The sequence below is a fragment of the Stegostoma tigrinum genome, chromosome 9, assembly GCF_030684315.1.
Source record: "Stegostoma tigrinum isolate sSteTig4 chromosome 9, sSteTig4.hap1, whole genome shotgun sequence".
Lineage (NCBI taxonomy): Eukaryota > Metazoa > Chordata > Chondrichthyes > Orectolobiformes > Stegostomatidae > Stegostoma > Stegostoma tigrinum.
The window spans coordinates 73816733-73834574 of record NC_081362.1 but is presented as its reverse complement, the minus strand read 5'-3'; the positions used below and the strand labels follow the sequence as shown (position 1 = coordinate 73834574).

The 17842-nt window shown below is 42.9% G+C and overlaps 1 protein-coding gene across 1 annotated transcript in view; it reads left to right on the top strand.

The window, feature by feature from the left end:
* The first annotated feature begins 213 nt into the window (after window positions 1-213).
* Window positions 214-17842, top strand: part of LOC125454874 (lutropin-choriogonadotropic hormone receptor-like) — a 153638-nt gene continuing 136009 nt past the window's right edge. The window contains exons 1-2 of the mRNA XM_059648852.1: window positions 214-285; window positions 406-510. Coding sequence (XP_059504835.1) covers window positions 214-285; window positions 406-510 — 177 coding nt within the window. The remainder of the gene's footprint in view (window positions 286-405; window positions 511-17842) is intronic.

The following is a 17842-nucleotide window of genomic DNA, read 5'->3' as shown; positions in this document are numbered from 1 at the left end:
AAATACAATTCCTCCTAGTTTATACTACCAATTTGAAATAATTTCCTTGAAGACATTGGTGTATGGTTTTGGTTCTACATTTAAACCCTGTTTTATTGACCCATCAGGTAACCATGCTCTGTTAGGAATAAATGGGTCTTTTCTGGTTGGCAAGATGTAACCTGTAGGGTTGTACTGAGTTCAGTCCTTGGATCACAACTGTTGGCAATCTATATGAATGATTTGGATGTAGGGATAGAAAGTACAACAGACAAGTTTGCAAATAACACTAAAATAGATGGGAAAGTAAGTTGCAATGAAGAAATAAGAAATTTACAAATGGATAGGATAGGTTAGGTGTATGAGCCAAAATTAGACAGGCGAAGTTTAACATCAGTAAGTGTCATATTATCCATTTTCGTTTAGGAATGGAAGGATCCTTATTGTCTAAATGTGGAGAAATTTCAGAGTGCTTCGGTGCAGAGTGACCTGGCTGTCCTCGTGCATGAACTACAGCAAACAAGTATGCAGGTAATAAGGAAGGCAATGGAACTTTAGCATTTATTGCTAATGGAATGAAGTATAAAAATAGTGTACATTCCATGCTGTCCCACCACCCCCACTGAGCCTACAATGAGATCAACAGAGTCTACCAACTGCACACGTGCTACTGGTAAAATTCCAATGGGAGCAAGAAGAGGCCATTAAGTGGCTAATCATGAGCTTCAGTTGGTCTAAAGGATGGTGGCCATGCAGGACCGTGAATGGATAGTGGAGTAGATTAGGGTTTTGCAGGGCGAACAATCGTTGCAGAATGCAGACAGGGAATGGGAGATGAAAATGTGTCAAAGCATTATAAAGCATAGAAACAGGCTTTCAGCCCACCATTTCCATGCCAGCCAACAAACACCGACCTACTTTGATCCCATTTACTTGCACTTGGTCCATAGCTTACCATGCACCGGCAGTTTAAGGGCTCATCCAAACTTTCTTTAAAGTTGAGACAGTACCTGTCTTCACTACCCATCAGATAGCATATGCCAGATATCTACCACCCTCTGAGTGACAAAAGTTTTTCTCAGATCTCCCCTAAACTACTTGCTCCTCACCTTAAACTTTGGCCGTCTGGTCTTAGACATGCCTGTTGTGGGGAAAGAGATTCTCATAATCTACTCTGCCTGTGCCTCTCACAATTTTGTATACCTCAATCAGATGTGTCTTCAGTCTCCTCTGTTCCAAGGAAAAAAAACCCAATCTACCAAGTCCCTCCAGTATTTGATGGTGAAATCCTGCCAGAGATGGCAAAAATGGTGGAGCATCCTTTCAATGCAGAGGCTGATGGACGAAAATCAGGTCAAGGGGAGCCTTAACATTGTTTTGGGAAAGAGGGTAAGTGTGGAAAATGAATCAGACGTGGCTAAGCATCTTGTAAAATATGGTGGGGAGGAATCCTGGCTCGAGAGTAAAGGGTAGGTCAGGAGCATCCCTGCGGAAGGTGCCAACACTACTTGCTTTTATTGCTGAGGAAGACTGGCGATGCTTTCTGAAACCTTACAGAACCAGATTCTAAGTCCATGTGACCTGACATTACTATGACATAACTTTTTTGCGCATGTTCAGTAACTCTTCTGGGAGCAAAGATACAGTTAGCTCTTTACTCCACATCCACCTCTCACTGTCTGCTTCCTGGGGTACCAATCAGTCTCTTGCTGGTCTCCTGCTGCCTCCATAATCCTTAACCAGAAATGTTCTTTCCGAAGTGTTTTTCACATCTATCTGTTAATATTTTTTGTTTGGACCTGTGCCATCATTGACACAGGTGGCTGCTATGGTATCACTGATTTTGATGCCACAACCATTTAAATGATACTTGCGGGAACTGCACAAAGGACCCAGAATTCAGCCACTCATTTCGGAGCTTGTCAGCCAACTACATTACTTCCTTTACCTAATCCACACACGTGCAATTGTAGCAGGGTTCAGCAAACAGCAATTGTAATAAAAATCTTGCCTGGTATTCCCCTCTCTAAGTCAGGAATGCTGAGACCGCTTGCAGAATTCCTGCCATTGCCCCCGAGGTCAGATCTCTCGTTACAAATGTGGGGCGATTCTGGGGTATTCTTGCTTTTTAGAGTTCAGAATCTTTCCATTGCTGTAATCACCTCAATATCTGCACATATTAGATTCTGATCTTTAGAATTTATAGTTTTAATGCACTTGCCAAAAATATGACCCATTACATAAATAGTGGAAATCATAGTATTGTTTCAAATTGATGTGCTGGATAATAAAACAATTGAACTTGCAAGAGAAATAAAGGAGATAATGTTTATAAAATTAATTTGACAATAAAATAATAGCATTCAAAGGAAAAATAAATCCACAAGCAGAAAAGGACATAAATTCAAACTCATTGGATAGAGACAAAGAATCAAAAAGCAGAAAGATTTGTTGTCAAATCTGAAGCGCCCATCTAACAGCAAACGTGGAAAATTACTTCATTGCCATTTTGTCTTCTGAATGTTGCAGATATTTTGTACAAAGTACAGGACTATTAAAAAATATGTTTTGCATTTTACAACAATGCTTCTGTGATTAATCATTTATGAGTGCCACTCTCAGTTCCCCTTCTTTCACAATTAAAATATTAACAGATAGATGTGAAGTGACTGAAATGTTGTCAGCACAAACACATAAAACATAAAAGCATGAAATTAATCGGGACGTTAGAGCTGTCAGAATGGTATTTGTAAATACTGTAAACCTCGAAATGTATGACTCCTATTCTATTATTCCAGCTGGAACATCCAGATCAGAATGATCATCAATTACAATGCCTTTTATAGGTAAAGATTGCAATACACTTCAACATTGAGTCACACAGAATAAATGATCACTTGGACAAGTTTCAAAGAATTGATCATTCCAAAGATCCAAGCCTAAGCATAAATCCACTTCTTCAGGAGAAATGAAGAGATTTAAATAACTTCAACATTCAAAACATTTTTGACATATAAACAGGAAAGCTGGCATAGTGGGAATGGCACTCGGCTACTATTCCAGTGGCCCAGACCGAGGTTCTGATTACACAGGTTCAAAGTACATGGAATTTAATTTTAAATAATTAATAAAAATAAAATAGCAAAAAGAAATCTGGAATTGAAAGCTAGTCTCAGTCATGGTGACCATGAAACTATCAATGATTGTTATAAAAACTCAGCTGGCTCACTACTGTCCTTTAGCAAAGGAAATCGTCCATCTTTATGAGGCCTGCCCTACATGTGACCCACAGGAATGTGGTTGACACTTAATTGTCTCAACAGCAATTGGAGATGAGCAACAAAGTGCTGGCCGTACCTGTGATGCCTACATCTCATGATCAAATGAATACAGTAATCATATAACAATAGTAAGCGTGCTCTTGTAAAATATAAATAAACTGTCCTCTTACTTGAATACATCAAAATATCGCTAATCAGCAAAAAGATGTGTATAATGGAATCTGACTTTGAGGAGTCATACACAGAGTGTCAGACATTAAGTGGAAAATCCAGCTAATTAGTACTTGTGCAACAATTGTTTTTAATTCAAGAATTGCATCTGTAGCCGAGTGCACAATTTCAGGCAAATTTTGTTAGATGTCATATTGGTGCAGGTGCTATCACTCATGTGGAAAATGTCTATCAGTTTTGTGTAGTGCAAACGGATCTTATTTTGATCATCATGCAATGTTAATTTTACACCAGGAGTGCTATTTTGGAGCTCAAGACACCAACCAATGTCCTAATCAACATAATTTAGCTTTGCAGAATGGAACAAGTATTTAGCAGCATTATACTCTGCTATCATTACCTAAATAGATCAGTTACTAGTTAATTTCTTCTGGCTGATGCAACTATTCTACCAATGTTCAATTCTACCTATATTTCTTTCCAGTTATCAAAGTTTACCAAGGGACTGGAGTGACAAATGCTAAAAGAAATGTTGCATCTGCTCAAATCAGCTGCTCCCAGACATGAGTGCATTAGTAGTCATTTCCTTTTGAATAGAACAGGATGTTGAGAAAGATGCCATACAGATTAGGACAAGCTGCTGGAAGAGGGAGGAGGAGTGGCATAAGGGCTTGTTACAGAAGGCCATTTCAGGGAAACAATTTTGTTATCTGGTCCTTAGTAAGGATAATGTATGAAATGCCTGGGCTTCAAAAAAAAAGTCCTCACTGAAGTCTGTCACCTACCGTAACCATAAGAACAACATCAGAGCAGGATATTGTCTATGGGTATGAAGGTGATTACAGTGATTGTAATGAGGTCAGCCTCATGATTGGATATATGATTGGATCAGGGATCAGAGAGCCCTGGCTGACGAATATAGACAGAAAGATTCCGCTCACTCTGAGAGCTGGCTCTGAAAGTAGCTGGATCAGTGACAAGGACTATCCACATGTAAATAAAGGGTGACTTGGTAAGGGGCTATTGACCTTTATGGAGTTACTTCAGTGGTGATGAGAGAAAAGCATGCATCTAAAGAAATTTGTTCACAACAGTTGTCTTTGAATTGGGCTAAGCATTTCTGATACCGTGCTGTTATTTGGGAAATTTTACTCGTTTGACCCTGCCATCAGAGAATGGGCCCAGTATGTGAGAAGAATGCATTATTTTTTCCGGTCAAATTACAGTGGGGTAGATGAAAAGCAACGAATAATCCTCCTGACAGATATCATCCTCTAAGGTATTGGCATGCTATGACCCCAAGTGATATCTGGAATTAACATGCAATGCCTCCCAGTACAGCATCAGGGTAGTATTAGCTCGTAGGTGGCCCAATGGAGAAGAATGTCCAATAGCCTATGCATCCAGGGCTTTGGCTAAAGCAGAGTGTAAATACACACAGATAGAGAAGGGAGGTTTGGTGGTCATATTTGGAGTCAGGGAGTTCCACCAATACCTTTATGGTTACAAATTTATAATAATAATGGACCACAAATCCCCGCTAGGTCGATTTAAACAGGACAAAGTAGTGTGGTCCATAGCTTCAGGCTGAATTCAGCGGTGGGCTCTAATAGGAAGTGCATATAATTACAAGATAACAAGGTCTGGAGCTGGATGAACTCAGTACCAAGCAGCATCTTAGGAGCAGGAAAACTGATGTTTTGGGCCTAGACCCTTCATCAGAAATGGATTTCTAACCCTAACCCTGACCCTAACCCTAAGCCTAACCCTAACCCTGTCCCAGTTCCTATTTGATTATTCGACCACCTCTCATGTAACTACAGGGATAGCTCCAGTGGAGTAGCTAATTGGGAGAAGAGTCCACACTAGGTTAAATCTGAGCATCATGGACCTGGTTGGAGGGTGAAATGACATCAGGAATTCCAATGCTGGACACAAGATTCTGCCAAGAGGAAGCAAGACACTTTACTTCAGAGGATGAAGTTTGGTAGGTGTCAAAGTTCAGGTAGGTGCATGGGTCCAGAACAAGCATGTGAATCATAGGAAAGCTGCAAACTCGCAAATTGTGTGGGAGCAAAACATGCCCAGCTCCTCGATAGCCATGCTGACTGTTCTGGAATCTGTGGGTTCTCCCTCTCCATCAAGTGTTGAAGACACCTCAGAAACTGAGATGGATATGGTGGATGTCATCACTTTAATGCCTTTGAAGCCTGAAAAAAAGAGAATGAATTTCTTTTGAGATGCTTCTTGCACAAGATGTGAGCTACTGTGCATTGCACACCGCCTGTGCCAGAAGCAGTGTTGGAGGAACTTGACCCGGTGCTAAAAAGGCCCAGGTGATGCTATGAAAAGAAATCTGTCTATGTTCTAAGACTCCGGAGGAAAGATGCAGAGATTGTAGTGAGGTCAGCCAGGTAGACTTCATAGAATATGAGTTCCCTGAGTGGGGCTGTTAACCTAGCCCAATCAGGGAGTCCTGGCTGATAGATATAAACAGGAGGGTCAGAGGTTCTGTTCACACTGAGAGCTGGCTCTGAAGGAGCTAGGTCAGTGTCAAGGGCTCTCCACGTGTAAATAAAGGGTGACTTGGTATGAGATACCAGCCTCAGTGGAGTTATTTTAGTGACCAAGATGATGAGCTTTCATGCATTTGGTTTTTTCTGGGCTGAAGCTGGAGATATTTGCAAGGTCTCATATTTTGCCATCCATTGAAACTTTACTGAGGATTCTATTTAAAAAGAGCTGCTTTTTGCACGTAATTCTGTCTTTATCAAAGATCGTACCATCCCATTGATTTGCAGGCATGGTCGTGTGAGTTTTTTTTAACTGCATGACAACTCTGTCCTATACTGAAACTGAAAAAGACTGCACTGCTCAACCATCAGCTGATATATAGTCATGGATAGAGAATCATTGAGATCAGTATCTGATATCCTGGCAGAAAGCATGCCAACCTCATTCTGAGGCACTCCATTGTACCGACTACATTTCAAACGCTACAAACCAGAGAGGGACTACTCAGACCTGCAATGAAAACCATATTTCTACATGAAATGTGTTCAGACCTCTTGTCTGTAAAACATCACTTTTATTACCTGGACAATTTTGAAGGAGGTAAGCAGGTTCAAGACTTGTAATAAGATGCTGCATGCTACATAGCATGATCAATATAGAGGAACAGAACTTACCGACACCTACACATTGTGAAACTGGGCAAGAATAGTCTGCTTTAATTAGCTGACAGCAAGGACATGATGGAATGCAGACCTGGGAGGATGAGAAGACAGCTGCCCATTGTATTATCTCAATCGTTTATGGTGGAAAATGCAATTTTGCCTTTTCGTGCACCATCCTTACTCTCTGTCCTGGCTTTAGTTCACTTGTGCACAGTCTTTCACCACATTCAGAACCAGCCTTTCATTGATTCTCTCATGCAGTGTCATTATCCGAGATGTTGGTTGTGAAAACAAGTAACGGCTTTGAGCTTTATCAACAATATCTATTTGTAGTTCCTTTACTACCTGGCCAGCTACTTGGATGGCTGAAAAGGTAAAAAAACACATGGGTACGGTTGAGCTGCAAAGAGGGTATCTGAGAGCTGAATGCTTACACAATCCCAAGACTGTCAATTAGAAAAGAAAGTGGGGCGACGGAGAAGTAGGATGTGAGAAGGAGAATCTGGTGTGAAGGGTTTGTTAGCGTTGATGGTTTCTATTCTCTGACTGGACATTCCTCAGCAATGGCTATATGAATAACGGTTAGCAGACAGAGATAATAGGAACTGCAGATGCTGGAGAATCCGAGATAACAAAGTGTGGAGCTGGATGAACAGAGCAGGCCAAGCAGCATCTTAGGAGCAGAAAAGCTGACATTTCGGGCCTAGACCTTCATCTGATGAAGGGTCTAGGCCCCAAGTGTCAGCTTTTCTGCTCCTAAGATGCTGCTCGATCTGCTGTGTTCATCCAGCTCTACACACGGATAGCAGACGGCATTTTTTCATAATTGAATTGCTTCATTAAATGCATGGGCAGGTGCTGAGCGAAAAACACAAAATATGCAAATTGTGAAGATCAGAAGTAATCAGCCATTTGAAATAACTCACAAAACATTGTTTTCCCCAATTTGTATAAATACAGAAATTTTCATTCTTGTAAGGTCTATATTTGTGAAATCTGACATAGTCATAGAATCACGTTGGTTCATCAGGTGAAATATTGTTCTGTCAAATTGTCTTGTGTTATCTTGGCTTAGCAGTTCCTTGATTAATGTCAGCTGGTGACATATGTCAGCAGACACAAAGGGTTGATTTTACCAGAAACCAGCTAAGTCTCATTTTCATCAAATTTCATGGACAGTTTCTCTAGCAGGTTTTCGAGCACAATTGTCCTTATTTGACTTCATTAACTACCTCCCACTCCTCTATTGCACCCTGCCCATCCAATGCTAGCCCTGTTTTTCCACTCACAATAAGCAGAATGACTTGCCATGGCAGAATATCCCAGAATCTGTGGTGCTGGCACCATCTTTGAACCCCAGCAATGACCCAGTCAAGAGAGGCCGTCTGGCAATGCCCTTCACCCCAATGTTGTGAGACTTTACAAATAAACCAGTGCTCCTAATGGCACATAGGTAGCAGGGCTGATACCTCCTTGCATAAAAACCTGCACATTCCTACCAATAACTGCATAGGGCCAGGCTATACAAATTACCCATCCTTAGCCACATCCCATTTTACAACTCTCTCTGAATTACTACAAGTCTTTTCCCAAAGCCCAATGTAGCCCAGCAACTTATTATTGTTCAGTGTGGAACCATCACACACAGGGAAGAGTTCAATTGCTTCAAATCATTCACTGTAATTCATTAACACCAAAATCAAACAGAAATCAAACAAACAGAGGCCACACCTAGAATACACCTCCTCCCACCCACCCTCCTGTAAAAATTCCATCCACCATTCCCAATTCCTCTGCGTCCGCCGCATCTGCTCCCACGATAAGACATTCCATTCCCGCACATCCCAGATGTCCAAGTTCTTCAAGGACCGCAACTTTCCCCCTACAGTGATTGAGAACGCCCTTGACCGCATCTCCCGCATTTCCCGCAACACATCCCTCACACCCCGCCCCCGCCACAACCGCCCCAAGAGGATCCCCCTCGTTCTCACACACCACCCCACCAACCTCCGGATACAACGCATCATCCTCCGACACTTCCGCCATCTACAATCCGACCCCACCACCCAAGACATTTTTCCATCCCCACCCCTGTCTGCTTTCTGGAGAGACCACACTCTCCATGACTCCCTTGTTCGCTCCACACTGCCCTCCAACCCCACCACACCCGGCACCTTCCCCTGCAACTGCAGGAAATGCTACACTTGCCCCCACACCTCCTCCCTCACCCCCATCCCAGGCCCCAAGATGACATTCCACATTAAGCAGAGGTTCACCTGCACATCTGCCAATGTGATATACTGCATCCACTGTACCCGGTGTGGCTTCCTCTACATTGGGGAAACCAAGCGGAGGCTTGGGGACCGCTTTGCAGAACACCTCTGCTTGGTTCGCAACAAACAACTGCACCTCCCAGTCGCAAACCATTTCCACTCCCCCTCCCATTCTTTAGATGACATGTCCATCATGGGCCTCCTGCAGTGCCACAATGATGCCACCCGAAGGTTGCAGGAACAGCAACTCATATTCCGCTTGGGAACCCTGCAGCCTAATGGTATCAATGTGGACTTCTCGAGCTTCAAAATCTCCCCTTCCCCCACCGCACCCCAAAACCAGCCCAGTCCGTTCCCTCCCCCCACTGCACCACACAACCAGCCCAGCTCTTCCCCTCTACCCACTGCATCCCAAAACCAGTCCCATCTGTCTCTGCCTCCCTATCCTGTTTTTCCTCCCACCCATCCCTTCCTCCCACCCCAAGCCGCACCCCCATCTCCTACCTACTAACCTCATCCCACCTCCTTAAACTGTCCGTCTTCCCCGGACTGACCTATCCCCTCCCTACCTCCCCACCTATACTCTCCTCTCCACCTATCTTCTTTTCTCTCCATCTTCAGTCCGCCTCCCCCTCTCTCCCTATTTATTCCAGAACCCTCACCCCATCCCCCTCTCTGATGAAAGGTCTAGGCCCGAAACGTCAGCTTTTGTGCTCCTGAGATGCTGCTTGGCCTGCTGTGTTCATCCAGCCTCACATTTTATTATCTTAAACAGAGGCCACATTTGCTTTTTGGGGCAGACCAGGGACTGCTTGTCATGTGAGCCCTAGTCATTTTACAGTCCATGAATGATCACTGCACTCAGTCATCATCTCATGGAACCAGTTTTCATTCAAGTCCTGTTCTGCCTGATGTTGCTGTACTTTATCAGGCTGACGGTAATGTTCCTCCTGTTCAATGACCCCTCTTCCTTCTTGGAAGGCTCCTGCTGCTACTGTGCTTGCTCATCAGCCTCCATCATATTCTCTCTTCATCATTGCAGTAATGCGGAGTACAACATCCTATAATTATATGGCTCAATCGGTCCAGACTGTACTGTTGGGTACCAGCCAACCAATCCAAGCATCCGAAACTCATTGTCAGCAAACCCATCGTCTGTTCCACCAGGGCTCTGGTCAAAGAATGGACTACATTGTATCTGTGCTCTGTCTCATTTAGGATGTTGCAAAACAATGTCTCCAGCCATGGGCCAAGAGGGTGTCCCTTGCCCACCAGCTGTGATCTTGTAAAGCATCTGGCCCTCAAGCACAGTAGGAACATAAGACTTCTTAAGGATATAGGCAACATGGAAGCGCCCAGCGTACAGGGCGTGAACTTCTAAGAAGTGGTACTAATGTTCAGTGATCATTTGTACTTTGGTAGAATGGAAATGGTTTGTATTGATAAACACAGCAGCGTTGTAATTTGGGCCTCGCAGTGTGATCTTTACAGTCTGTCATAAAAGTTCAACACTGCTGTCACCTTGAAGGTCACTGGGAAAGGACAGCCACCCACTCCTTCAGGTCTCACTCCAGCAGCTGGCATAGTGTTTGACAGTATCCTCATCTTCTGCCAATACGGAGTCGTACTCATCTGGAGGAAAAATCATTGAAGACAAAACATTCTGACTCTATTATATCTCCTGCACATCCTGAGGAGAATTTCCACTAAGATCAGTTGAGTCCAAGTCACAGTCTGGTCATCAGAAGTCCCGAACCCGGAACATCCATTTTTCTTTCCACCTGGCACCACTTGAACAGCCCCAAGAACCTTGTCCTTGAAGATCAGTTCTGCCCACCATCATGATGCACACTCCCCATCCTCAAGGCCACATGGGCAGTGACCACTGATAGCCCTTCTCACAGCATCTATATCCTCTCAAGCTCCTGCTTAATTTCTTCCCTTATAGATCTCCTTCATCATCTATGTCCTCTGTGCACCTCAATATGCTGCCTCCGATCCCCAGTGTTAAGACCCTCAGTTGTCTAGTACAAATGATACCACTCCCTTGTCTTTTATTCCATTAAGACCCTGGATGGCCATGGTTTAACCTCTGACTGACCTGAATGCACAGACTGACTGATGACTGACCAGACCCCCGACTGTTGGTTATGCCTCCATCTGACTGACAATCTATAGATTGCTTGTCTAGCACTGACCCTGAAAGGGCTGACCATGGCTCTCTTCCCAGACTGTAATAAGCCTGACTCCCTGACTGCGATCATCCTAAGCAGATGATTACCATCCCCAAGCTCCTGAACTGATTGTGGCTAACTGTATTGATCCTCCCTGACCGACAGCAGACCCTTCATTTGACTGAGAACTACTCCCCTTTTTGATCAAGGAAATTTTATTGATGCACATGAGATTGGTTTAGCTCTGTGCAACCATGATAGCTGTCTGGTTTTGTGTCTGCACTTGAAAGTGCCTTTAAAGACTGGCTTAGGGGGCAAAGCATCAAAATGCAAGGCAAGACAAAGCAGGGATGTTGTGAGCTTCAAAGTAGCCACAAATTGAGTGAGCGATAAAGGATCGAGCAAACCAACAGCAATATGCAGTGTGGTCCAATTCATGAGCTGGGGCCTGTGCCCATGTGTCATTGCTGCAGCATTCAAATAAGAAGTGCCAGGACTCTAAATTGCAGCAGCAGCATACTGTGAGAGGGCCAGAGATGTGCCATTTTAATGCTGAGAGGCTCACATGTGTTGTACGTCGATGTTGAATGCTTAGGTTGTTGCCCATTGAGCGTGCCCTGAGATATTGGTGCTGGGTGTCCAAGTAAATAGTAGGCTGGAGTTGCTAGCATCCTGCCTGATCTGCCTTTTTACGACCGGAATTCCTATTTTCTAGTTTCTATTTGTCAGATAACAGAATTGAAGGCTGCGTATTAAAAGAGGTGCTGGGGTGGTGGGACTAGTGGGCAGTGTGGAGTGGACGAGGGAGTCGTGGAGGGACCAGTCCCTACAGAGGGCAGATAAGGGTGGGAAGGGAAATATATCCTTGGTTGTGGGGTCAGATTGCAGGTGGCGGAAGTGGCGGAGAATGATATACTGAATCCGAAGGTTAATGGGGTGATAATTGAGGACAAGGGGATTCTGTTATTGTTTTGGTTATGGGGAGGGGATGTGAGGGCAGAGGTGCAGGAAACACAAGAGATACAGTTGAGATTTTACGACCAGTGAAGCGAGGAAGTTGCAGTCTTTGAAATAAGAGGACATCTGGGATGTTCGGGAGTGGAACGCCCCATCTTGGCAGCAGATGCAGCGGAGGTGGAGGAATTGGGAGTAGGGTGTCTCATTCTTGCAGCAAAGTGGGTCAGAGGAGGTGTAGTCTAGGTAGCTGTAGGAGTTGGTGGGCTTGCCTTTCACCCCAACCTCAAGTTCACCTGAGCCATCTCTGATACCACTCTCTCCTTCCTGGACCTCTCTGTCTCTGTCTATGGTGGCCGCCTGGAAATCTATATCTATTTCAAGCCCACGAAACCCCACAGTGCCTTCCAGCATGAAGACTGATGCAAAGTATCTGCCTAACACCTCTGCCATTTCCTTGTTTTCCGAAACCGTCTCCCCAAGTGATGTAAAAAGGGCACCAACCAATTTTCACACAGCAAGCTCCCACAAACAGCAATGTGGTAATGCCACATAATTGGTTTCTGTAATGTTGGTTGAAGGGCAAATATTGACCAGGATGCAATACGCCATTCCCCGTTCTTCTTTTAAACATTTAAATATTTTCTTTTAAATATTTTACATCCACTTGATACAATGCCTTTACAGAAAGACCACATTTGCTGCAGTGCTGTACTCTCTCCACATTGCACTGAGGCATCAACCTTGCTTTGGTCTTCAAGTCCTGGAATGGAATTTAGATCCACAACCTTGTGACTCAAGCACAATAAATATATTTTTATTTCCAGGATGTCAGAGTTAATTGAATAAAGAAACTAAAGTGAGTAGCAGGTTGTCAGGATGTGTAGAACTACTGGGATAATATTTTGAATAAAGTTTGAAATATGAAGTGTAACCAGGAAATTGGAAAGAAAAACTTTGGTTTCAGTAAGAAACTGAAGATAAGGTTCAGATTGGAAGTAGAATTGGACAGAATTTAGAATTGAGAAAATCAAACAAATATTCATGATTATAGTGAATGTCAGTTAGGTGTCACAAAGGTTGTGGTCATTTGCAAACATTTTGATTGTTTTGCTGCACTATGTATGCTATTAGGGAGTTGGCTAGTTCAGTTGGCTGGGAGCTGGTTTGCAATAATGAGTAATCCCAACAGTGTACGTTCAATTCCCACACCAGCTGAGGTTACCACGCAGGGTTCTCCTTTTCAGCCTCTCCACTCACCTGGGATGTAGTGACTGTCAGGTTAAACCACCACAACCATCCCTCTGTGATGACAGAGCAGTCCTATGGTTTATTAAGGCTGTAATTACTTTATCATACCAACAGAGAGGCATTGATAAACTGTAATGATCAGCTGATCTGGAATTGCAATTCATTTGGTGGCAATACCCTGTAATAAAAGCAAGCTTGTAAACAGTCAAAGTATTTCTGGAGCCAAAGAAGAAAGTTTGATGGCATATTGAGGAAATAAATTATGGGACCTGTGGCAAGAAAACATAAAATTCATCAGCATTCTTCTGTATTAAATTGGCCAGTGCTTCCACATATTTTGCATGCAAAATGATTTCATGCATTTGTGATCAGTATTCAGGAGAGATAATATTTGCATTGTAAAGTTGCATGGATGTGGTTTCTTTATGTTTATTTGTTCATTCAGAGCAGTTAGCCAATATTTGGGCATGATTGAAATTGGAAATACATGTGGGAAATCATCTGTACCAGATGATCCAATCAAAATTGCGGGTCATAAGACCATGAGACATAGGAGTGGAAGTAAGGCCACTCGGTCTATCGAATCCCCTCTGCCATTTAATCATGGCTGATGGGCATTTCAACTCCACTTACTCACACTCTCCCCGTAGCCCTTAACTCCTCGTGAGATCAAGAAATTATCAATCTCCGCCTTGAAGACATTTAACGTCCCAGCCTCCACTGTGCTCCGTGGCAATGAATTCCACAGGCCCACCCACTCTCTGGCTGAAGAAATGTCTCCTCATTTCCGTTTTAACTTTACCCCCTCTAATTCTAAGGCTGTGCCCACGGGTCCTAGTCTTCCCAGCTAACGAAAACAACCTCCCAGCCTCCACCCTTTCTAAACTATGCATTATCTTGTATGTTTCTATTAGATCTCCCCTCAACCTTCTAAACTCTAATGAATACAATCTCAGGATCCTCAGCTGCTCATCGTATGTTAGGCTTACCATTCCAGGGAGCATCCGTGTGAATCTCTGCTGGACACGCTCCAGTGCCAGTATGTCCTTCCTGAGGTATGGGGCCCAAAATTGGACACAGTATTCTAAATGGGGCCTAACTAGAGCTTTATAAAGTGTCAGAAGCACATCGCTGCTTTTATATTCCAACCCTCCTGAGATGTGACAACATTACATTCGCTTTCTTAATCACAGACACAACCTGCAAGGTAACCTTTAGAGAATCCTGAACTAGCACTCCCAGATCCCTTTGTACTTCAGATTTATGAATTTTCTCACTGATTAGGAAATAGTCCATGCCTGTATTCTTTTTTCCATTTTGGAGTCTTCATCAGTCTGGTTCCCAAACAATGCTTGGGACTGTTGCTATTGACAAAAATTAATTGAGTAATCTTGTTTGAGATTTTCCTTCATCACAACAAAGTATATTATGACTTGTTTACAGCACATAGGTGACAGAGATCTATAAGCCAGCAATTGCCTAGGACGCTTTGGGTGAGATAATTAACCACAAGATAACATGTAAGAATTTTATGAATGTCAGCAAATTGAATTACTACTCCAACTGATTTGTTAAGTATTTCTTAAAAAAGACAGATCATGTATTTTTTTTTTCATTTTCAGTACACTGCTTTCTTTAAAAATATTTTTGATGGCTTGGAAACATCAAATTCAGTAGGTGAAAGGGTAATAAATACTGATAGTTAAAAATATGTGACATGGCATGTTGGAATATAACATTAAATGTTTTTGAATTAACAGAAATAACTGGGTATCACACATTTCATGGATTGTTTATAGTGGCTGGGAATATGTAATTTTGTAGTATTGTATGAACAACTGGTGTTGTATAAACTCTAAAGATGAAGGTTGAACAGTTTACAGTCAGCTGATGTCCTTGAATTTTGCGCAACCTTGATTGTATTTGCAAAGAAGTTGAATTCGATTATAAACATTGTTTAATTCTGATCGGTTTTATAGTGCTCCCCTGCTGAAGCTTACTCAGATGAGGTTACACCTCCTGTTACTAATGACACCATGAATGTATTCATTTTTACAGGATTACATATTTTACTAGAAACTGTAAACAGAGGAAATCCATTAAATAATAAATGCTGTTTTACAGAAACACAACATCCTAAGTATATGATGGGTTCTATTTATAGACTTTTGCAGTCATCAACCAGGAGATGAGAACAGTTGCCCACGAAGATTTGTTCTGTTGTGGAGTGTTGATTTCATTGTGTCCAACTTCACTTGAATTTCGTACCACCTGTAGGAATTTGTGATAGCTAGTCATCTGATCAGCCAAACAGATTTTAGGATTCTCACAAATAGCAAGTAGAAAATGATTAGTTAGGTCAAATCTGGATCAGAACAATTGGAAGAACATGACTCTCTTTCTCTCTCACTCTGATGATGGTAAAGGTTCTCCATGAAATGTGTTTCTGTAATTCTTAGGAGTCATGAACTCACAACAACAAAAAATGGCATTGCTTCACAAATCTCACCCACAGAGGCCACAACAATGGCAGGAATGATAAATATACAAAATAGTCTTTGTGCAATAGGGAGAATGTTTCTCTTGCTCCCTCTCTTGTGCTGTGGCTCTCTCTCTCTCCCTCCCCCTATCCCTCTCTCTCACTGGTAGCTAAGTGGGAATGCATGATGCCAGTGCCAGAATCCAAGGTTTCCTCCCCACACACACACACACAACGCACGCACATGCCCAGCTTAATTTTGTATCCCCTTGAGGATGGTTTGCCAAACTAGCTTTTAGCTGGGGATGGAAGTTTGAAATTGGGCTCAATAGCTTAGCCTCCCTTCTGGCACCAGCCCACCCCACTGCTGTTTTATTCATGGCAAAGAAGGTGTGGGATGGCTTGCCTGTCTGTGGGTCAAATGAGGCTCTTAAAAAGTCAAGGTCAGTGCCTGAGTCTTCACACGGGCATATCTTACCAAACACACCAGTAGCCTCAGCCATTGATCGAATCACCACACCCTGATCTACCACTGATCTCCAACAATCAGGATCTACGACTCATTGGCTTGATTCACCTGAGCCAAATACCCAAAACAGATTACATAATGTTCAATGACATTCCTCTTTCTCTCTGATAAGATGAAGGGGTGAAAAAGCAGGGAAGCACTAGCATGTTTGCAATCCTAGTCCCTAGGAATGAAATGGTATGGCCGATTAAGCATGAGTTTGCTGTAGTCCCAGATTCTTCTTTGGGAGATAACTCGTGTTGAGTTTAACCTGAGGATCATCACATTTCAGGTTAGGTACGAGGTTGAGAAGGCAGGGCCGTCATGTTGATCTCAGCCAATATAGCAATTGAACCAACGTTGTTGGTTTGGCCATTGCTGAGGCGTGTCCAGTCAGAGCATTGAAACCATCAAAGCTAACAATCCCTTCACACCAGATTCTCCTTCTCACATCCTAGTTCTCCTTCATCCCACATTCTCTTCTGATTTACAACCAGAGGATGATGTAAGCATTCAGCTCTCAGGTATCCTCTTTGCAGCACAACCTTACCCATGTGGAATTTTTTGTTTCAGCTACCCAAGATGTCCAATCTGGCGAGGAACTGCAAGTAGATATTGTTGGTAAAGCTCAGTACCATCACTTGCTTTCATTACCAACATCTCAGATAACGACAATGCATTAGAAAATCAATAAAAGTTTGGATCTACGTATGGTGAAACACTGTGTAAAAGTGAACTGAAGCCATGACAGAGAGTAAGGATAGTGCAGATGTCACCTCATGAAAAGGCAAAATTGCATATTCCACTGTAAAGGATTGAAATGACTATGCAATGGGGCATTTTATAGCTGGAGATGCACAGTGAAATGCTTGCAGCATCTCCTTTCCAGTAAGTAACCAGTGGTCAGTTTCAAATGAGCACTTGTAGACCTGTCCATGATGTAGCGTTTGGTGGCTGATGTCACTGTTTCCATCGCAATGTGAGTATCGGCCACCTGATGTTGGAGTGCGGCAGTGGAAACCTCAGGCTACTAATGTACATGTTTACCATGCTGTCTCTTATTGTACCTGGGGATCCCATCATTATCAAGGAGCTTGTCATTTGTTGTGGCAGTCCAGCAATATTTTCTCTAACAGAATGACAGGGGAATGGCAGTGATTCCATGAACGATGAAACCACTTTCTTCTCATCCTCCCACATCTACCATTCCATCATGTCCTTGCTGTCAGCTAACTACAGCAAACTGTTGCTGCCTAGTTTTACAACATGTAGGTGTTGGTAAGCTCTGTTCCTGTATATTCATCATGTTACATAGCATGCAGCATGTTATTACAAGTCTTGAACCTGTTTAGCTCCTTCAGATTAGCCCAGGTAATAAAATGTTATTTTATAGACTGGAGGACTGAGCACATTTCATGTGGAAACATGGTTTCCAGTGCAGGCCTATCTACTTGGATCATACACTGAAGTCATTAGCAATATCATCAGTGGAAAGCCCTTGTTGCTGAGTGGTCTCTCTCTGGCTTGTTTCAGTGTCTGAGATGTAGTCGGTACAGTGGAGTGCTTCAGCATGAGGTTATCATGATTTCTGCCAGA